The sequence below is a fragment of the Conger conger genome, chromosome 7, assembly GCF_963514075.1.
Source record: "Conger conger chromosome 7, fConCon1.1, whole genome shotgun sequence".
Taxonomy (NCBI): domain Eukaryota; kingdom Metazoa; phylum Chordata; class Actinopteri; order Anguilliformes; family Congridae; genus Conger; species Conger conger.
Window position 1 is genome coordinate 14,803,777 of NC_083766.1, and position 23,541 is coordinate 14,827,317.

General features: G+C 42.1%; 1 protein-coding gene across 2 annotated transcripts in view; it reads right to left on the reverse strand.

The window, feature by feature from the left end:
- LOC133133634 (diacylglycerol kinase delta-like) overlaps positions 1–23,541 on the reverse strand; it is a 56,563-nt gene that overhangs the window by 20,822 nt on the left and 12,200 nt on the right. For both annotated transcript variants that reach the window (XM_061249742.1, XM_061249741.1), the window contains exons 3-8: positions 2,960–3,070; positions 2,564–2,644; positions 2,326–2,430; positions 1,304–1,427; positions 801–907; positions 204–329 (exon numbers count right to left, since the gene is read on the reverse strand). In XM_061249742.1, coding sequence (XP_061105726.1) covers positions 204–329; positions 801–907; positions 1,304–1,427; positions 2,326–2,430; positions 2,564–2,644; positions 2,960–3,070 — 654 coding nt within the window. The remainder of the gene's footprint in view (positions 1–203; positions 330–800; positions 908–1,303; positions 1,428–2,325; positions 2,431–2,563; positions 2,645–2,959; positions 3,071–23,541) is intronic.

The following is a 23,541-nucleotide window of genomic DNA, read 5'->3' on the forward strand; positions in this document are numbered from 1 at the left end:
TACACCGGGATTAGAACCACTGACCTTGCGTGTCCCAGTCATTTACCTTAACCACTACGCCACAGGCCGCTACGGGCAAACCAGATTTGGTTTTATTTTCAGGTCCTCCAAGCTCATCGATCGTTATGATAATCTTTCTGGTAACAGTGTGTGGAGACTTGGACAGGGACAGGTGCACACAGACATGTAGGGGTTAGACTCACTATGGCCCTGCACCACAGACAGCGCCAGTCCTGAAGCCGTCTCACACTGCCACAGTTGCGGTCGCACACCCTGCACTTAGCGCTGACAGGAAGGTTTCCCTCCATCCACTGGTGCGGCATGGACACCTAAAGCATACACATGGCACAAGTATGTTAGCGACACACCAGCTGTACATGGACCTGAGGTTAGCGCTAACTGCGTTGCACAATATCCATGTATAGGTATGTGCATGTAACCCCATGACCATCCATAACCGTTAAGTCACACTCCCGCCATGAATACATCACAAATCATCCCTGTGTGAGAGAGGAGTACACTCTCAGCATGCCTCATTAGCACCCTGTGAGAGCCTTTGGGGGCTGTGCCAAAACCCAGCGAGGAGAGGATCTCTATCCACTGTAGCCCTGCCCTCTGTGGGACTCCAGTATATGGGCTGAATTAAAAGTTCATATTACTATGTAATCCCTTTCACAAATACAATATACCGCAGTATAGTCTGTGTGAAGTTTTGCTGCCGTAAAGCTTTTAATTAAACTTTTAATTCAATGTATTGCAGTATACTCCATTTCTGTAAAGGAGGCACAAGAATGACTCACTCCGTCGTCATCCTCAATGATGTCGTTTCCGATCGATGCCAGCGTGGTCCATTTGCAGTTGTTGGTAGACCTCACAGCACAGCGCTTGTGGGCCTTGAACTTGCAGACTGACAATGCAGACAGACATATCATAACCACATCCATGTGTGTGTGAGTGTGTGTGTTTAAGTCTGTGTATATAGTAATGAATAAAGAAGCCCAGCTGTGTGGATGTGGTTATGCATTACATTTATCTACTAATAGGAAGTTAAGCTTCATTAAATCACTAAGGGGAGGGGCAAAAATGGGCTGTTAATCACAAACTGTTTTTGAACCAATGGTACAGGTTATGCTTTCCACTTTAAAGACAACGATGTGTCAGCCATTGTCTGGAGAAAACCTGTGGAAAACTGACATGCGACAGCTCATTAAGCACAAATCAGCTACTTGCTCTTTTGTGATTATAATCTTGTAGATAATGCAGATGGTGAACGGGGAGAATGAGGGTGAATTTACGGCTGTACCTTCACAGGACAGTCCGTGAGAGGTGACCCCTGGCAGGGCCTCTCGGCACACGTTGCAGAAAGTGGGGCGGGCGTGAGAGCAGGCGTACCAGTTGTGCATCCCAGAGAAGTGCTCCATGTTGAACTGACAAAGGTATGACGAAAGAAGCACTGTCCGTCACTGAGAGGAGCGGAGCTACTCCACCCAAATTTATCTTATTCCTCCTAAACAGTCCACTAAAACACATTTCTGAAAAGGCGAGAAATTTGTATCTTGATTCATATTTGAGTTAGAAAATTTGATCGGAGTTCTGAGAGTCAGGTGAGCCTCTCCATAACAAAATAATGGAATGTGTTGTTTACATTATTCGTAAGAAAGGTCGGGACCACTCATATATTTTGTTCCTACTTAAGAAAAAATTCTAAATACGCGAAAATTGGTGAATGGCCAAGTTCTCTTAAATCACTTGTTAATTTTACATACATACACATTTTGGGGTTAATGCAACTGATTTTGATAGAGCATATATGGTTCTCGAGATTAAGACCTGAGACTCATGTCCGTCAAAGGGGATACAATTCATTGTGGGGTCTTATTAGAATATCTGAAAAATAATAATAATAAAATTATTATAATAAATAACAATCCCGGTGTAGTGGGTAGCACTGCTGCCTCACAGCAAGGAGGTCCTGGGTTCGAATCCCCATCGGCCAGGGCCTCTCTCTGCGGAGTTTGCAAGTTCTCCCCGTGTCTGCGTGGGTTTCCTCTGGGTACTCCGGTTTCCTCCCACAGTCCAAAGACATGCAGGTTAGGCTGATTGGAGAGTCTAAATTGCCCATAGGTATGAGTGTGTGAGTGAATGGTGTGTGTGCCCTGCGATGGACCGGCGACCTGTCCAGGGTGTATTCCTGCCTTTCGCCCAATGTATGCTGGGATGGGCTCCAGCCCCCCTGCGACCCTGTTCAGGATAAGCGGGTTAAGATAATGGATGGATGGATGGATAACAATCCCAGTAGTGGAGCAAGGGCGACAGACTATGCACCTCGTAACTCTCCCACTTCTGCACAGACTTCAGAGCGCTAATCCAGTCTTCCATCTCCTTCCTGCTTTCCGCACATAACATCAACTTCCTGAAGGGAGTGATGACCTGAGAGAGAAAGACCAAAAGGGAAAGAGGTGTAAACTGGCTGTGCAGCCACAAAAGGTATACACAAACTATAAACTGTTTATAGTTAAGACTGTTCCACATGTGTGTCTGCTGAGTGAGATGCTGCCATTACCGTGAAGCTGTTGTTGATATTCTTGGTGCTGGTTTCTGCCACACTGGCATCTGAGAGGTCTACCTCATCAAATATTAGAGACTGCAAAACCACACACATATACACGAATGCTCAAAAATTATTCAGCATGTACACCTTTACAGACACGACTGTACCTACAAACAATATTAAGAGGGGTCACCACGTAAATGAGTGTTTCTTCCACCCATTAACTCAGCCATCTGATTTCACTAATTAGTTCTACCTCCTAGCTGATACATTTTGTGAGTTTGGGTTATCAAGTGATGGGATCAAAATGTATCATTTCGGACCCTTGGACTATCCACCTGTGATTATAAGCAATATAATGATCTATTGAAACTTGGGATAAAGTCAGCAAGTGCCCCTGTCTCTAACCTTGGAGTCTTTGGCGTAGTACAAAGTCCGTCCTCGAAGCTTGAAATATCTCCTCTTCCACCTTTGGAAGGAGCTGGTCTGTTTGAGCAGGAGTCCCTCCTTCACACTTTTCTGGCAAAGAGAGAGAGAGAGATTGCAATGTTGCTTGATTTTGCCTCTCCAATGGTATCTGTGTATGTTGTATATCCATGGCAGTGTCAGCTGGGTGTTGGGAACGACCTGAGAGACAGTACAATCACATACGAGTTAATTAAAAAGCAACTAGACCCTGGGGGGCTCATCCTGTTAAGGCTCTGTGTCACAGTTCCTGTCTCTGACCACCAGAGGCCGCCAGTTCTTGATATTTTCTGTCTTGTACGCTTGGTCCCTGTTCCTCGTCAGTGTTATATTGGATTATTTACTTGCTTCTTTTTTATTTTGTTTCACCTTTCTTCGGTGTGAGTTGTGTTATCATTGTATGATTGCTTTTACTATTGGCTGTGCTTGCATTTTATTAGTTTATCATTTTCACTTGTGTCTTAGGTTTTGTGTTGCACTTGTTGCAGGCTGCTTGGATCACCCTTGTGAATCAATTCCCCAGCATTTGCTCTGTTTGTGATTCTTGCTAGTTCTAGCTCTGTTTCCCAAGTAAAGTCTTCTTGTTGTCTATGCATTTGCACTTGCATTGTATCCTGGATAGCAGATGTTTCAGCAATGAGCACTAGCAAAAATACAACTGGAGATTCCAAATTGTGAGTAAAGTATTACAAGTATTAATAATACTTCCATAATACCCCATCATCCTTAAAAGCAGCTGCTGCAAGCTCTGCAAAGAGCAGCCACCTTGATTCTGATGGAAGCAAGTGGTTGTCATTGTCAAATATATGCCACATAAAGACGATGCTCATCACCGTCCATGCCTGATCCAGAGCGATTGCTCAGGGCTGCTGAATAATTCTGACTGCGGCAGGTAGGACTGAGTGAATCAATTACTGCTGTGCGGAACAGCTGTGCAGCGTTGGCGGAAGGGGCACAGTGGCAGAGTCTGTCCTGCTTATAAACTCAGCTTCTTGGCAGCCGCTGCCAGGACAGACTCATCAGTCAAGATAGCGCCAGGGCCGGGGATGTTGCCCCGGCTCTCAAACAAGGCCGCCAGCCAGTCCATCGCTCTGCTGTCCCCCACACTCCCGCTGAACACCCGCGCCGTTTCTCTCTTAGGAGGCGGGGGGAGGCTGCGCTGAGGTAAATAAATGCCCCTTCAGTCAGCAGGACTGAGTCACTGGGAAAGCGCACAAGAAAATTCTCGGCGTTTAAAAGGCCACCCTCTGTGTGAACTGGCAAGGAATGAGATTGTATACTTACTGAGCACTTTATTAGGCATTTATTGCACTTTCTTTAGACTAATTGGTATGCTGCTGCTGTAGTCTACCCATTTAGACCAGTATGGCCCTTCTCCTCTGACCTTTCTCATAAACAAGTCATTTTTGCCTGCAGAGCTGCTGCTCACTGGATGTTTTTTGTTTTTCACACCATTGCCTGCACAGCAACTATTATCACAGCACATTTGAAAAACTTTAATTATTTAGCAGATGCACTTCTCCAGAGCAACTGACATTCTTTGTACAAACAATCCATTTGCACAGTAGAATATTTACAGTAAAAATTAAGATAAGTACAGTACTCAGGGGTACAATAGCAGGGCTCCACCTAGGAATTAAGCCTACAACCATAGTGATGTAATTCCTCTTTCCACGTGCTACACTGTTACCTTGTATGTCATACTACACTGTACCATGCTATAATATACTAAACTATACAGTGCACTCCTTATTTCCACAATGCCAGGAATTGCTATCAAAGAATAACAGGCTCACAGTAACATCAATCTGTCTTTAAAGGAGGTACTGTTTTGTTGTTGTTTTTCTGTTTAAGATGGACTCTGATGCAACAGAGTCTCATCAACCATTATTTTCCTTAATGCATTCAGAAAAATTAAAGTGACACTAGACCAGGGGTCACCAACACGGTGCCCGCGGGCACCAGGTCGCCCCCGAGGACCACATGAGTCGCCCGCAGGCCTGTTCTAAAAATAGCACAACTCACTAGTGAGCTGCATCTAAAATTTAATTTTATTCTGTTGCTATTTTTTTTTAATCACACTTGCATTTATATAGATTTAAAAATGACAATATCTTAAAAATATGTTTATTATACATGAAGTTTAGATGAACTCTGACCTACTCTAGTTCAAAGGTCAGTATTGTGTGCGTGACAAAACAAACTGGTAGCCCTTAGTATGACTCAGTACCCATGAAGTAGCTCTCAGTTTCAAAAAGGTTGGTGACCCCTGCATTAGACAAATAGCTGATGAAGGATTTAAGCAGTAAATCAGAGTTGCCATGTTCCTATATGCTCATATGAGGAAAACCAATCAATAAAGCTGTAAACCAGGAGCAGTATTACTAGCAGTGTGTGTAGGAACAATACAGGCACCCAAGGTTTGTGTTTATGACAAGATGTGAGGAAATTTAGTTAAAAAAAATTACTGTTGTCAATATCAGTCAGATGATGTCACTGCCTTTAAAAATATATATTATATAAAATTATTATATTTTTAAAATGAGCTTCAAACAGAAAAGAGCTTCAAACGTCTATAGGGAGCATGTGATGGCCTCCTTCTATTAATAGAAAGCCCTTTAGCATGTACAGTCATATATGGACATCTATGAAGTGACAGTATTCAAAGATGGTACAGGACTGAACACACTCAGCTGTGAACTCAATCTGATCAGAGGCCTGTCCAGGCAAGAACGTTCCGGAATGATGAGCATACATAAATCCACCGCCTTATACCATATTTGCATGGGCAGTCAGGGGTTTGACAGCAGGAAGTCACAGAGACTGGAATATTCCATTCAACTCATCTGGGGTCTGAACTGCCCTGCACTTTCAGTGGGGCATACAAAGACAGTGTAGCATAATGGTTAGGGAACTTGGCTTGTAATGATGTTTTAGTACGTTTGTGTGCGTATAGTATATATAATTGATAATGTTACTAATGTCAGCTAAAATACATTTACAAATTGTCCTGTAGCAAGGTGATGGAAAGAGAAAAGTGTGGAGAAGAAAATGTGCAGCAAAACAACAAAAATTGTGTCACTGTCCCGATAGTTTTGCATTTAGCTGTAAAGATTACAGGTTTAAAAGATTTAAATTGCTTTCATTGAAGGCTGTATTTAGTGGGGCTGAGTGCTTAGCCAGGGTCACATTCTGAAAGACTTCAGTTTATCTATCAATCAATCAGCTTCCACAACATGCTGGCATACGCTTCACAAAAATCAACCATCAAACACCATTGAGCAGATCTCATTATCGCTTTTGAACAGCTCTGATTCATTTAAGATGTGGCTCCATTCAGTGCGCTCTCTATTTAAGCATACCAAATAGAGACCATGCAGGACAAGAGTGACAATCCAGCTGAGCGTTTCAGACTGAACTGATAGTAAAATCAATGAGCCACAGGGCAGGCCACAGGTAGCAATAAAACCGTGGGACCTCCTATGCCTGCTACCCCAATCACTACCAAGCTGTGAGACTTCAGTCTGGGAAGCTTATATATAACTAAACACACATTAGTGCTTTCTAGATAGTGAGCTATACACATTAAGGTAAATAAATACTGTACAAGTCCAGTCCGCTTGTTGGATATTCTAATCAAACAATACACCAACAGATTGTTTGATGAATGTCCAAGCAGAACTGTAATAACAGATTTACAGACAGCTAAATCAATGAACCAAAGGGCAGGCCATAGGCAGCAATTAAAAGATGGCCAATGAGCAAGGACCTGCTACACCTGCTATCCCACATGCGCAGCACCAAGTAACAAACAAAACAAAATGTATGAGAGGCAAGAGAACCGGGCAACAAGTTGGAGAACACCAGTCTGCTGTCACTGTGGGTGGATGCCATAGAGCAGGGGTCACCAACACGGTGCCCGCGGGCACCAGGTCGCCCCCAAGGACCACATGAGTCGCCCGCAGGCCTGTTCTAAAAATAGCACAACTCACTAGTGAGCTGCATCTGAAATTTAATTTTATTCTGTTGCTATTTTTTTTAATCACACTTGCATTTATATAGATTTAAAAATGACAATATCTTAAAAATATGTTTATTATACATGAAGTTTAGATAAGTTCAGGTGAACTCTGACCTACTCTAGTTCAAAGGTCAGTATTGTGCGCGTGACAAAACAAACTGGTAGCCCTTAGTATGACTCAGTACCCATGAAGTAGCTCTCAGTTTCAAAAAGGTTGGTGACCCCTGCCATAGAGCGTATCAAGAGTTCAAAGGGGGGATGCACATAGACTGCAGCACTCAGTCTCACTATTGGAGAAATGCACCATCTTTGAAGGCGCTTAGTTACATATTCACGCCTACGTTCTTATAACTGCAACCAATGCAGATTTGCCAACAAATTAATACACTGCCTGAAGACACAAATCTGATCACTTGCAAATTAACAGTGTGTTCTGTCAGTCCTAAAGATCGGGTTTGACCTGCTGTGTGGAAATAGCCATAGCCCATACACTGATTGAGCAATTTATTAGGTAGACTTGTACACCAGCTTGTTAATGCAAACATTTAATCAGCCATTCATCGGGAGGCAACTACATGCATAAAAACCATGCAGATGTGGTCAAGAGGTTCAGCTGTTGTTCAGACCAAATGTCGGAATGGGGAAGAAATGTGATCAAAGTGACTTTCACTGTGGAATGATTGTTGATGCCAGACAGGGTGGTTTGAGTATGTCAGAACATGCTGATCTCCAGGAATTTTCTCTTCTCTTTCCTTGAATGTCCTACTTCCAGTGTGCATCCATACAGTATAACATGGCTTGTGCTAAATTGAAGCCCCCAACACTTTGACTATCACAGTCGCTGTTGCACTCTTTAGTAAACATAGTTTACCAACAAAACCTTCTTTCCTTTCTGACATTTGGTACCTTAGTAATGCTTTGGATGGTTACTATGGTGCGTCTCTGCCAAATAGTAGAAATAGTATCACCTAATTAAAGACTGCAGTGCTTGTTGCAGCCACCAGGTGGTGGTACCTACAGCAAACTGTCCCCAAATGACTGGTACAGACATGCATTTGCAACTGATAACAAAAAAATCTCTCTCTCTCTCTCTCTCTCTCTCTCTCTCTCTCTCTCTCTCTCTCTCTCTCTCTCTCTCTCTCTCTCTCTCTCTCTCTCTCTCTCTCTCTCTCTCTCTCTCTCTCTCTCTCTCTCTCTCTCTCTCTCTCTCTCTCTCTCTCTCTCTCCGTGTTTTGTGAGCATTCCTCCCCTGCTTGCACCAAGGACATAAGCATCAGACCCACATGCTCTTATGGTTCCTATGTACAGTACAATACTGCGAGAGACCATGCATACTCAAACACCTGTTGCACAGCTGAAAGAGAATTTAAAAGAGATGGGTTCGTAAACAGCTTATTCAGAATGCAAATTCCAAGGATACACATTCATAGGTTCCATGTATGCAAAATTCTCCAAGCTGTGAATATACCTTACAAATGTTTAGAAATAACACTCTGAACTGCAAAAACTGCCACAGAAACCACTGTGCATAATTTGAAATGAAGCCCTCTTATTAACGTTACATAACTGGCCTTGTATGCAGCCGAGGTACTTCACACACTCTCATCACACAGTTTAATGTCTCCTACAAACCAGCGTCACAAACTGGGCTGTGTGGATATGTCTACGGACAGAGGCGGCCAGATTCTGTCTTCTGGAGAGCCAGGAACAATGTGCAAAGACATTGGCATGCATGATTACCATGGAAACAGGCAAACTTACACTAGCCCCCTGCCTGCTGGTGGAGAATACAGAAGAGGAGAGAAAGAGTTGCTATAACAGATAGACACATGGACACCCATACACACACACACACACATTATTTTAACAGTATAATTTTTTAGTTTACAGTATTTTTTGTGCATATTTATCAAGGGTGCCAATAATTCTGGGGCCCACAGCACGCATTAATACCAAGACCTGTTGCTACTTTTTATCTATATGGTACAGGTACAGTATGCTACTTGCAAAAATAGCATTTTACATTGGTGGCAGAAGCTGTCCTCTGCACTAATCAGCACCCCGTGCAACAGGGAAACTGACTGAACCTTTGATCTTCTGTTCTCATGTGCACAATGCGTAGGTGTACTTCACCCAAAAATAAACCACATCCTCTCAGACGTTATTCATAGAAATAGCAAGTCATACCGAAATAGTTGAGATTGACTATTTTAGAAGTGTCCCTAAGTTTGCCAGTGATAGAGTGATAATACAGTCATCTTTGGAAAGAGAGAGCTGCTTACAGTATACTATTTTACTCTACCTTCCTTTTTGAGAGATGTGCTTATCTGGTGGAATGTACAATGCAAAGATCAGGAGTTGAAGTGCAGTCAAACACAACTACCCTCACGATGATTAAGATGCATTATATGAACTAGCGGCTCTGAAAAGAGAATATGCAAATGTTGGAGACAGGAGAGAGCGAGAGAGAGAGGTTGACAGAGAGAGATTATCATACAGTTGACAATTAAAGACTGGGAAAAGACCACATGAAATGCTTTATAGGAACCACTTGTAAAGTTTAAAGTCACCATAATGGGTGCGGCCCCTTCTATTCGGCTGAGTTGGGATGCTGAACTCTGCAAGGTCGAGTGTGCGTAAGTTTGCATCATTTATTTAGAACCAATGCCTGCAAGCAAGCCTGAATAACATAAAAAAGACTACCTGTACTAAACAAATAATAACCAAAAGCTCTTGTTCATTTTGTTTTGTTTTACACAATACTACTAGAATTTTATCTCTATTTATGGGTGAAATTCTGATGAATTAGGAATACTGTCCTTATATTATAGCAATTGTAGTTATTGTGTGCTTTTGTCCAAATATTATAATACTGGTACTTGCTTTATCAAACAATATATATTATATTATGGATTATATGTCTTGTATTATAAAAGAGAGTCATGGACTGATAAACCAAGCAAAATCAGCTGACCTGGACATTTACCTGCTCAGTGGATCTCTGGGGCATATTATTCCAGCATGGAGGCTAACACAGGACTCCACATGTCAGGGGCAGAGAGCAGGCTTTCAGTAAATGCACAGATCCATCAGGGTAAATCAAATCCCACTTATAGTTCTGCAAAGTGTCTATGGGTCTTGGTGGTGGGTGGCTGAGAATGGCACCTCCGGAAGGGGTCATAACAACATGCTCTCAGTCCCTTTCTGCGGTGGTGAAGGGAGGTTGGGGGGGGGTCGGTGCAACAACACAGGGGGGGCCGATTAAGAGGCCCACGTCACACCTGCCAGTCACGCTATACCGTCCACAACCCGGCTCCACCCTCACCACTTCCTCCCCCCTCCCCTTCCTTAGCCCAGAGGCTGCTCAGAGTCACGACTCCCTGCTTCAGAATCAGAGAGCTGTCAGTCACGTGGTCTCTAAGAGACCGCCACTTCAGACCCTCCTTCTCACTGCATCAGCGCAGCGGGCCGAGACCCTCAAATCTGTCTCCAGGTAATGCCTCTCACAAAGACAAAAGTGCCCTCCAACACTAAACAGCAAATTCAATCCCAACTAGTTTGGGGAGCAGTACATGTTGGACATGTTAGTACATGTTGACGGCTCCCTGGGTGGTTGAAGGAGCTGCATGGTTAAACAAACAGCAGACAGAAAAATACACACACAAACCTGGTCAGAAAGTTGTGGCAGGCCACAACATCACAAAGTAAAATCCACATCATCAAGCCCGGAGGACCATCGCTGAGGTTCTGAGTGTGGGTGGGTCTGTTAGAGATACAATTATCGAAGCCTAAACAGCATAGCCAACTGTAACCTTTCTCCGTCCTTAAAGGTTGTGGTTTACTGAACCTAAGCATAACCAAACAATGTCTTATTAAAATTTCAGCTGAGACCAACTGTCACAGTATTATAAGAATTAGTGCACAGTGGCAGTGTGTGCCAAGGGAAACACTGAAACACCACAAACCCCAAAACAAAATAAACTGCGAAGGAAGAAAGCCAGGTCACCACATCTTCAAACATGTTAATAAACACTGAATATGGACCAGCACTGCACCGTAATGACCCAGTGGTTAGCCCAACTGTTGACTGAAGACTTCTTTGTCATCCCCAGAATGATGTGGGATAATCACCTCAATTTGTATCCCTCTCGCTGACCTTAGCCCTCGTCTACTGTAAAATCTTGGGGTTCCTCTGAGCGGAGTTTAACAGGGGCACAGTATGAGTATATACATTTGGGGTGTTTACTTGTGTGGACCAAGTATTTATTTAGCCTTGAAACCACAATTGACAAATTCAATTTCAAAATAAAATAAAATTGTAATGATGAAAGCAGCATTTGCCTGTAGAGGCCCCGTCACTGTGATTAATAATCCAATAAATGCACTGCAGAACCTCCCCTGACTTGCTAGGGGACTGAATAAGTCTAAAGTCACTTTCTCCTTCAATGCGGTCAATTACGTACAATGAATAAGCATCTGGTTTCTATGCAACAACACAGCAATGCAATCAGCATACAATCTCCGCAAATATTGTTCCTCCTTATGATTATTAGGCACTATCCACACTGTCCACATTACCAAATATTATAGATTTTTATTATCCCTATATTTGGTTATAATTTTGGATTATGTATTTTATAAATCTGTGCAAATAAGTAATTATATTAAATTAATAGATACAAGTTTTTTTCACAATACCAGGCTTAAAATTAGATTTTATCTCTGAATATCTAACATGCCACTAATGCAGGAACAGCCACTGCTGCAATAGGAAGCATTTCCCTGGCCTGTGGCTTTCACAAGCAGCTCATTAATATCCATTTCCTAACGATCAATCACAGTGCCCTGGAAGATGTTGAGGTGGCAGTCTCTCTGATTCTTTATTGGGCCAAAACAAGGGCAGAGGCATTGATCAGCCTGCTAATTAAGCTGTTATCATCCGAGGGAGTAATTCCACAGCACACTAAAAGGAATTATCCTTCTGACCCATCCTTCCCTCTGGTCTCTCAAGGATAAAGACATTTCTCAGCCTGTATATGTGAAGTATGTATGCATTAAAGGTGCAATAGGTCAAGAGAGGAATAGCAGCATCAAACGCCTTCAAACCACAGCACCATTTATCCCTCCCCCTTCTCTGTAAATGTGCTGACGTTGAAACGCCATTGGCTGTGGCAATTAGAACCAATTTTCAACCAATGAGCTTGAATTACTGTACAGCTGTACAATGTTTTGGTATAGAGTGTCGGGCCGTCAACGGTATATTTTGAAACCTGAATTTAAGGACTATAAGCACAGGCAGAGGGAGAGTCAACATGTCACTGAGCCTTTTTTAAATGATAGGAAGGGATTTACAATGGTCTTGTAACAATGTTTCAACACAAAAATCTTACCTATTATACTTTTAAGGTGATGCTAACATGACCCATGTAAACTCAGTGAACTTTATTAGGTATTTATTAGACTTATTTCTTTAGAGATGAAGTCTTCTGCTCCTGCTTAGAGGTTTGACGCATTGTGTGTTCAGAGATGCTCTTCTGAATACCACTGTGATGCTTGGTTATTTGCATTACTGTCACTTTCCTGTCAGCTACGACCAGTCTGGCCCTTCTCTGACCTCGCTCATTAACAATGTTTCTGCCTGCAGAGCTGCTGCTCACTGGATGTTTTTAGTTTTCCGCACCATTCTCTACAAACTCTGTTGTTGAGACTGTTGTGTGTGAAAATCCCAGGAGATCAGCAGTTTCTGAGATACTCAAACCACCCTGTCTGGCATCATCAATCATTCCATGGTCACTTAGATCACTTTTCTTCCCCATTCTGACATTTGTTCTGAAAAACAGCTGAACCTCTTGACCACGTTGGCATGCTTTTATGCATTTAGTTGCTGCCACATGAATGGCTGATTAAATATTTGCATTAACAAGCCGGTGCACAGGTTTACCAAATAATGTGATCACTGAGTGTATGTAACTAGCCCTGTAGCAAATGCATGCCCACGCATTTTGTAAAAATCTCTTCTGGCAAATGGACAATGATAAAGCAAAAATAAAAATCCATTCCTTACCCAAGCTTAGATTTAATCATCCATGCATAAGTTGGTTGGGTTAAGAAAAACACCGCAACAAGAATGATTTTAAGGAATTTGTTTTTGTTGACACACCACAGTGCATTCTGCTAGACTAGGGCCTTGGTCTCATCAAGCAACAGCAGTCCTGTGGCACTTACATGAGTGCTTTAAGCTAGTCGGCACTCCCCACATACAGTACACGAGCCCTAGTCACTGAGTCAGCCTTCCCTCCAAACATGCGAGGCATGTGGCAGAGTGGGTGGAGTAGTCACATTTACAGCCGGCACCCAGGCCTGTTAAATGTGACACGACGCCAGAATCTTAGCCGGAACAACCTCTGCCATGCTAGGGTGTATCCAGTCAAGCCGTGGAGAGTCAGGCTCTGTCCTTCAGCTTCAAATGGAACAGGGGTCATAGAGAAGCCACGCCCTATGAGGGGGAAGGGTCTGGCATGGAGGTGAGGAGTAGACCCTGCTGGAAATATTTCAAGCTATGTTTTGAAATGGCTGGCAGCTGGCTGACCAGTTCAGACAAGTTCCCAGCTCAGCATGGTTAAGCTGGTTGACCAGTTCAGACCAGTTCCCAGCTTGACATGGTTGGACCAGCTCAAGCTATGTTTTGAAACAGACAATTTACTGTACCAGCACTAGCGGGTTGACCTGCTCATACCCAGCTAGACCAGCTTGTGACCAGCTTGCCAGGTTCAATTTTCAAGCTGTTCAAGCTTGCAGAACTGGATATTACAGCAGAGGAGAACCCAAAGTAAGAGATCAGAAAACTCGACATAACTTCCATCACAGCATTGCAACTCCATTTCCACAGCAGGAGGAATGCACTCACATGTGTAAGATGCATTACATGAGCAGTCTTCCCAGATCAACATCCACATAAGACCATATTGATCTTTCAACATTCCTCATCTATAATCGGACAGTTATGATTAAATGAATGTTCATGTACATAGCAAACAAATAATTAAATGCAGAAGCCTTACAGTCTGGTTTTGTATACACAACTAGACTAATCCTAAAAAAACACACTATTAATTCCCTGTATAATCCTTTAGTTACTGTTTTTGGACTTGATGTAGCCTACTGAACATGCTAGAAGGCTCATCTGTTACTGACAGGCTCTCTTGGTGGGAAACAGCAAAATGCATCCAAGATCCTGAACCTTTAATTACACCAGTACATAGAACTGAATGCTCCAGGCATGACAGGTTCTTTAGCTCACTTGTTGACACATAATGGAAGATACCCAAAGCAAGCAAATAACATGACAGGCACTCAAGAAACATTGCTGAAACTATTTAAGAAAAACAAAACACTTGATGACAAAGACTCTTGCAGTATTAGCATTTTTAAATGTTTTTTGACTAATAGCTACTGTTTTGTTTGACTGGCACAATGTAGGTGGTTTATTGCGAAGGTCATATTTTTTATTAGGAAACCCTATGCACCATACACACTTACAACTCCACATATAACTCTGCCCTGCTTTCCAGTGTGAAGTTGTAACTATAAGTATAAAGTATCCTTATATAGTTACAATGTATCAAATGGATAAATATATATTATGTATAAAAGTGCCCTTTTTCCTCAAGTTAGTCCATTCTTCATAACCATATGAACACATCATAAAGATATAAAGATATATTCCAAAATAAATAATAAAATGGTAATTCGTTTTTTCCATCCACCTCCTAGAAAAGGAGATTTGATGTGTTCTCGTACCAGTGGGTGTTTATTTAGTATATCACATGTCGCCGCGGCATGTATTCTTCCCCCGGAGCCATAGGCTACTGCTTCCCCCTCTTCATTTAATGTCAGTCAAATCGAATCCCGGCCCTCCAAAAATTTCCCCCCATCAGATCTGCTTCACTCACTTATGCGTCATATCACGGAACTAGTGTTGCTCTAACTTCTGTTTCAGCTCGTCTTTAACTACATTTGTTCCAAACATTATGAAGCTTGTTGTATTAAATTTTCTGCTATAGCTTCTGCTTTTTAAAAGAGCATGTTCTTCTATAGCTTCTGTTTTTTAATGTTGGTTGTCTTTTCTTGGTTTCCATTTGGATATTAGCTACATTCTTACTGACTGGTGTCTCAACTTTGGCTATTTATTTAGACTGCAAAACGGTTTGAGAGTGGTAGCAAAAGCAATGCCATTTTAACGGTGCACTTAACTAGCCTAGGCATCCAAATGCAAGTACTATTTTAGTATTGAAAGTGACACTAGAAATGTTCTTGTCGTGGTTAGAGTGTTACCTGTATTGTTTGCAGTAGCTACGCCATGTATTGTATAACGAAGCTTCTATTTGTTGTTCATTAGACGTTAATTGTCTTTGATCATAGCAGCTGTCTCACTGCACAATTTTCGCCCAAAATATCTGACACTGCCAGTCTTCCATCGGAGGCTAAGATTCACTAAATCGGCATGTCACACTGAGAGAACCAAGATGCCCGATTTTGGCTCACAAAGGAAGATTCTTCTATTGTGCCTTCATAATGCCTGCACCGTTGGTCAAGGAAACAGGCTGTCACTAGCAAAACGATCACGTACCAAAATAAGGTGACAAATGAAATAATACAGGTAATCGTAATCGAACTCTTCCCCACTGGGATAGAATTTACAACACACAGCGAGCAATTTCCTGTTTTAAACAATACTGTGTGCTCTGAATTCACATTTAAATTCCCTTTTAGGTTACCGTCGCTAATCCCTCTCACTGCCCAGTACAGGAGGTATAAAAACAGGAATACAACATGAACCCTGCATCGCACAATTACATTTACAGTAATTTCTTGCTGTAATTTGACAGCAAATACATACAGAAAAATTCCAACAACATTAATGTATACTCTCAGACACATCACATTATCTGTAAAGGCCGCATCGGTAAGGGGAGCTGCACTTTCTGGAATCAATCAAAAACCATTTAAATAGTGCTCAGCTCAGTGCTAATGCTGCCAGGCCTAAACGTCCAAGCGGTGTTGTAAATCAGGAATCAGTGCCTCACTCCCCATAACGCTCCTCACCGCACACACACACACACACTGCCGACCCACAAAATCGCCTTCTCCACAACCTCTTTTTGTTCTGTGCCCTTCCACACCCACTTGTTAGATTTGCATAAATTGCAAGAATAATTGTTGCTTCTTTGTTGCTGTTGTACCTAAACTGCGAATGCAAAGCGGGATTTGGGTACACTTTGCAAGTCAAATGTCAGTGAAGTGTTTAGGGACAGCGGAAACGTTGGACACGTTGAAAACCTTCCAGCAGTTCTTGACAGATTTCCCCCAGGTTCATTTTCACTGGCATACATATGCTATGTTGATGCAGCATTTGGCCAGTGAAATACAATAGGACTCAAGATAACACCAAAAGAACCATTATTTTTTCATCAAAATGGCTATGAGATAAACAACACTTTCCCACTTTCTATCATTTTATTTTCCTGACTGACGGGGGGGGGTTCAACAATTAATCAAAAATGCTCTGCTTTATGTGAACATACATGCCACTGAGCTACGCTGACAAAAGGTAAAGATGTACCCATTTCAAAAAGCTCTCCTGCATTCAGAAGCATGGGCTGTGGCCACATGGAGGGTACGCACTGAGCTCCTAATGCAGGCTAAAGTCGGCAAGCTCCGCTGGGGAGTTCATCACAAGCCGGTTTGCCTGGGTTTCCCTGGGTTTCCCTCACACTCTCTTTGAGGGAAAAAAGAGCAATTTGTCACACATATGCAGGATGCTGCTGAGCATAATGAAAGAGTAAAGTCATTACTAAAATGGGACTGCAGGGTCATCTACAATGCCATCAACTCAAAAAGGCACACAGAACTACCTGCATGGAGCTATCGCAATATCAAAAATGGTGACAGTTAATAAAGCTTCCCCAACAGTAGGTGATTAAATTGCTTTCCTATGCAGCTCCATAGTAAATGTCGGAGCCCTGAAGCATAATGATAACAATTTAGCATTTCTCATTTGTCACTGATTGCAAGCTCATTACCATTATGGACATATGGTATCTGCCCACACAAGCACATCTGTACATGCATGAGCAGACATGCACACACACAAACACACACACACACACACACACACACACATGCAGTTTGCTGCAGCTTGAGATCCCCACTGCTGCCTTGACCACACCCCTTTCACTATTGTTGAAGTGTAACTCATTCTGATCAGCGGTGTTGCCATGGACACAAACCGCCATAGGTGAAGACGTGGGTGGGAGGTTAAATAAACAGCCGTACGATGACGGTGGCCGTTCTGCCTTGTATTTTTCTCTGGGTTTGGCTGCATCTTTGGAGAGAATATAGCCTTGTTGTAAATGTGTCGTAATTCATACAGACCTCAAAGCTACGGAGATACGCCATGTGTATCCACAGTCACTCATACATGGTGCAGTTATAAAGGCGGCGACTGCTTCTCAGAGTGTACTGTTTCCAGGTCATGCCTCTCACTGCTGGGGTCAGTTAAACTCGTTCAGATACAACTGACCCATTTGATCACAGCCGCCGAATGGTCACCTTCCACAACTGTCCCACTTTCACCCCAGTCTTAATGCCCCCTGATACAGCATACCCTCAAATAGAACGCAATGACCACTAAAGAATCTTCTGTCCCTCTATCCCTCCCCATTTAAGTGGGCTCCAGAATTATTGGCACCCTTGATAAATATCCACAATATACTGTAAACTAAAGAATAATACAATTATTGACAAAAGCTTTATTTTATTAGTGAGCTATTTTAGTAGTGGGCTTTATTAATAATTCAGTTGAATCAATCAAAGTCTTACATTTTCAAATAAAACATATATTTCCCAAAAAAATAGATTTCACGGTTACTGGCACCCTTGGTTTAATACTTTGTGTAAACACCCCTGGCAAAGATGATAGCCACGAGTCTATAAGGTATGGGGTGCTTCTCCGTGTATGCATTCCTATTTTGTCTCCTGAAGCCTCAGAGATTACTGTTAAGATTACAAATTAGTCAATTGCTTTCCCAACTATGAATGCAAACACCATTTACTGTTCTTATGAGATGTTCTTCAGGCAACTGTACATTTTATTATTTGTACTACTTGTGATTGTACATCTGCCAATACCAACAACCTGTTACAAATCTGCCTGTCTTACATATAGTATAAACGGAACAGAGGTAGATAATACTCTTCAAATCTATTTTTTGCTATTTACTATTTTTTCCACTATATCCCTAAACTCTTACTATATCTTCTTGCACCTACTATGGCTCTTAACACTTTAATGTCTGAGTTTGCATGACAACACTTGCTATTGGTCATAACACAAATAAATCAGAATCATTATTGCTCCTTGTCCTACCTGTTTAAGCTTGCACACCCTTTGTAAGCAATTGTAATTCACAGCGAATAAATGTCTGTTAAATGGCGAATGTAAATTTAAACAAAGAAATAATACAAATAATGGATGTTGAATGCCAGCACTTATCTCCACAGTTGACAATGCAGACCTCAAAAACACTGATGGATCAGGAACATAAACTGATGAGGTGACATGAACTGAGGAATGGCTCTGTTCAAAAACATTGGATTGATTGCACTAATGCATGTTTGATTTAAACCAGTCTTCCCTGCCTAAATTTGCAACAGCCACTACTCTGGTTCAAATGAAGCTCATCATGACTCATGCACAAGTGTACATGTAACACCTAATCAATTAAGCTGTGTTATGTGTGCATGCTGAAGGAAGTTATTCACACCTTAAGCCATTAAAATATGAAACATCATCTCCCTAAAGAGGAATAAGAGAGGGATTACCAATCGCAGCCATTATCTCCACGAAGCCTGATAGAATATTTAGCTTGTGGATCGCATTATTATCACAGCCTATACATTAGAAACAACCATTGAATGTATAGTAGTTTCTATGATGAACAGAAATCAATTTTCTACATCTATTGAAAATGTGAGCTGTTCCAGACCAAAAGGGAGGATATGCACTCTATTAGGGTCCTCACTCATTTTACACTTGAGAGTTTGCTGTTTACTTCAAAAAACAAAAGAAAGCTGCATTCTGAATCTCTGAACCTGCCAGTTCAAAAGGAGGATACAAACATGCAGATACAATGCGATGACATGTCATGCACTCCTCAAATCTCAATATACACATAAAAGCCGTCTGTAATTTCATTTTAAGAGATTACGCACAAGGTTACAGGCGCGTGTGTGGTTTGCACCTACTGTGCCTGACACCTGAGAGAACAAAAGCAGCCTTATCAGCGCCATCTTTGGGTTTCCTCCCCCAGCACGTGGTTCCTCTGTCGCTCTCATTATCTTCGCTGCCAGACGCACGGCACCCTCCCCACACGCCCCATCCATCTCACGGGAGGACCCCGGCAGGCGTGCCGTGAATCTGCACAGGAGTACCGCGGCGAGGCCCCGGACAGGCACCCGATCCGGGAGGCCCCTCTGCACCCCACGCACCGCACACCTGCAGCGGTGGGGTGCCAAACCCCAAGTCCCTGCTAAAAATAGGCGACAGAACTTGACAAACACAAAAGCAACACTGAAGCTTCTTTGTACTTTTACTACTATCAGGCAACTCTCACTGGCCATACTGTACATTATCACATTTAAATTTTTTAAATTTATGTAACCTCATAAGACTTCTGGGTAATTTCTAAATTCAGGTAGTTGTCTGCGGTAAAACAAGTCATGCCCAACTAACCAGAGGATTTAACCCTATTGCCCTGTAGATATATCCTGCATAGAGAGTTTTTGCAAACAGTGCAAACAGTGAATAACAGCCGAAAGCCGGGGCCCTTCAGGGGCCTCAGTCTTGGCTGCACACTTGCGATTGTCAGGTCCCAGCCTGCAGGAATCCAAAAAGAGGAGCACCAGGAGATCTTGTGTCCGGAAACCTAAACCGTGTCAAACAGAGCAGCTACAGAGGTACCGTCGTGGAAAACGCAGACACATACACTGGCTCCGACCAGTTTGATGTCTTCACTGGTCACTACAAAGACACAACACTTGTGCCAGCGGGCCATCCTGTCAAGCAGCTCATTTTTCACCTGATTCTTGTTGGCGGTGCCATTCGTTAGTACGTTGCAAAACAAAAGGTGCTATCATGTTATTCACTGTGTACCAAAAGGCTCAGAGGGCCATTTCCTCCATTCTCCGGCTTTGTTCCTAGTGTGATTTGATACTCCTATTCTCTCTTATTTCAAAAGCGGAATTTCACAGCCACCTGTTTCAGGACTGGTACACTGTATTTTTCCATTAATCTTTCTTTGGTGCAACCATTGAACTGCAATATAACAAGAAGGGAAACGGCCACAGAAAAATGGTACTTTTGGCATAGCCCACATTTTTTTCTCTGATTGGACAACGTGACATATCATGCGAACAAGGTCACATTGTCCCTTTCGCAGATTGTAAGGGCTGCCTTTTTACATTACATTATTGCCATTTGGCAGACGCTCTTATCCAGAGTGACGTACAGTTGATTAGACTAAGCAGGAGACAATGCAGGGTTAAGGGCCTTGCTCAAGGGCCCAACGGCTGTGCGGATCTTATTCGAACCATCGACCTTGCGGGTCCCAGTCAAGCACCTTAACCACAACGCTACACACCGCCTTTGTATGTTGCACCTAGCTAGTTAACTAGCTTTGTTTGCTTGCTAGACAAGTTAACCAGCATTAGCAGCAAGAGGTGATACAGGTTATCATAAATTATATTGATAATACAATGTCGTTAGGAAATTATGATAGTTAGGCTAACGTTATGCGCTAACTACAAGCCAGTTATAAATATTGAGTCTTATCTTTGGTGGAATGCAGTATGTAATCCATTTTTGTGGCTAGCTCTAATATGGGTAGTATATAGCAATATTAGTAAGCTAATATGGTGTTCTGATTGCTACATTTTCTCCTGGTTATCTTTGGATTTTGTTTGTGTGTAGTTTAATTAGCCTAATTCCCTTTCCATAAAAACTTGTTAAAAGACACCTCTCTGCAGTGACAAAGTAATGGAGCCCTGCTTGTAACAGTGGCTTTTGCTATTGAGAGACTGGTGGGCAGGCATTTTGCTTCATGTGCACTGTTCAGGATGTTGTGAATACACTGTGACCACTTTATTAGGTAGACCTCTACACCAGCTTGTTAATGCAAATATTTTATCTGCCAATCATGTGGCAACAACTAAATGCATAAAAGAATGGAGACGTGATCAAGATGTTCAGCTGTTTCTGACCAAATATCAGCATGGGGAAGAAAATGACTGTGGAATGATTTTTGCCAGACAGGGTGGTTTCAGTATCTCAGAAACTGTTGACCTCATGATTTTCAAGTACAGCCGTCTCCAGAGTTTGCAGAGAATGGTGCGAAAAATAAAGAAACATCCATTGAGCAACAGTTCTGTGGGCAAAAATGTGTTGTTAATGAGAGAGGTCAGAGGAGACAGGAGCTGACAGGAAGGTAACAGTAATGCAAATAACCACGCATTACAAGAGTGGTATGCAGAAGAGCATCTCAGGACACACAAAGTGTCTAAGTGGATAGGCCACAGCAGCAGAATGTCTAAGTGGATAGGCTACAGCAGCAGAAAGATTGAGTCTAAAGTTCAATAAATACATAATAAAGTGCTTATTGAGTGTAGGTGTTCGTAACCCCAGGCTTAAGGTGTTTCTCCATAATTATCGGTCCAATTTGCATTCAGCTTCAGCATGAAGCAGCCGCCAATCAATGAAGCCCTTGATTTAAGCTTTCTTCAGGTGGTGCCACTTGCAGAAGAACCAAATTCAATGGGATTGAATTGAACCATTTGACCAAGTTTCCATTCCAGTTCAATAGGTGCAACAGTAGCTCATATTTTGGGAATCTACAAACCTACAAACCATCATTAACAGGTCTTGCGCCAGCAACAAACAAATCTAAAATAAAGACTGATGCAATATTTGTAGACTAAAAGGATAAAATACCCAAATTACTTCTAAAACAATCTCAGTTTCTACTTAGTATTTATTTCTTAACCTATGTGGTTAAAAAACCTATGCTATACGGCAATGACTCCTGGTGTCCTTTCTTATACATTATGTATACTGTCGTGTCTACACAGGGAAAATGTCAAGGTGACTCATACAGATACAGACTTTCTTCAGATGGTTGTCATTCTTCATTCTGGACTGGGCTTTCTGTTCAAAGCAGTTATTCAAGGTCAATGATACTGTGAAGCCTTTCACACCCACTGTCCTTTAGTTCACATCAGAACCATTAATGTGAAAATGTACAATAAGCGCTTTTCAAGTGGAAACATCTCCACTCTCAAATGGAAAGATACATCATACTTTTCAAGTCCTATTTTGAATGCAATCGGTGGAAAAATCTACGTTTACGTTTCTTACGTTTCATTAATAACCACAGATGTTTCAACAGCATATAGATATGGCAATTCTGCTTCATCCAGTTCAAGTAAGAGGTCAAACTTCAAATGAACATGATTGCTAATCTCTAAACAATTAAAAGTGTTAAAAGAAACATCACTACAGCTACACAAATACACTATATACAGAAGCTGTGGCTGCCTTCTAGCATTAACTTCTAGCTTTTTTGCAGCTGTTAATTTTAACCATCTAATTAAATTGGCAGGAAATAATAAGCTCTGCAAAGAAACAGTCTCAGTAAATTTGCTGTCTGTTGCTAAAAATACACTAGCTACACACAAACTAAGCTGAACGCAAAACCACTTCCTCCTCCTCCTATCTGTCATCGTTTATAACCCAGTTACAGTTTTGCTGCAAACCTGAAACTAGGCTTAGCCCCTAAAAACAAAGGCCTTCCACACTCACCTTAACAATGTGGAAGTCTGCTCCAACCCCTTCTCAGAAAACTTTTTTGTTCTATTTAATATTTGTATTGACAGGTTTAGTTCAGGTCTCGCAGTGAAGGTGTTGGCTGTAGGTGCATAGATGTCAGGGCACTGAACAGGAGGTGGCATGACAGGAGCCAAGCTGTGGTACCAATGGCCCGAATGCACCCGGAGGGCACACTTGCGTCTCACCACATCCAGTAAAAAGCACTCGGAAAGAAAAGCTGCCAGCATACTCTCATTGTCAACTTCAGACCGAGAACCAGCACATTGTTGAACCACCACATGCCAAACAGAGATCTTCAGGTGTCACTGCTACATTCCAACGAAGGCCATATGCAGCACTCTAGCCAAATTCCCGTCACTCAAAAACGTCCGTGCTACAGACGAGGAAAAGTCAATGCCAGTACCACCAGACTTTGACCAAATTTGCCACAATGGGTTTTGAATGTAATTTTTAATAATTACAAAATGGACATAGAACAAAGTTTAAATGAGAAAATGTGAAATTCATGAATGTTACATTTATTCAAACCCAACAGATTAGGTTTAACTGAAGCCTTATTTTAAT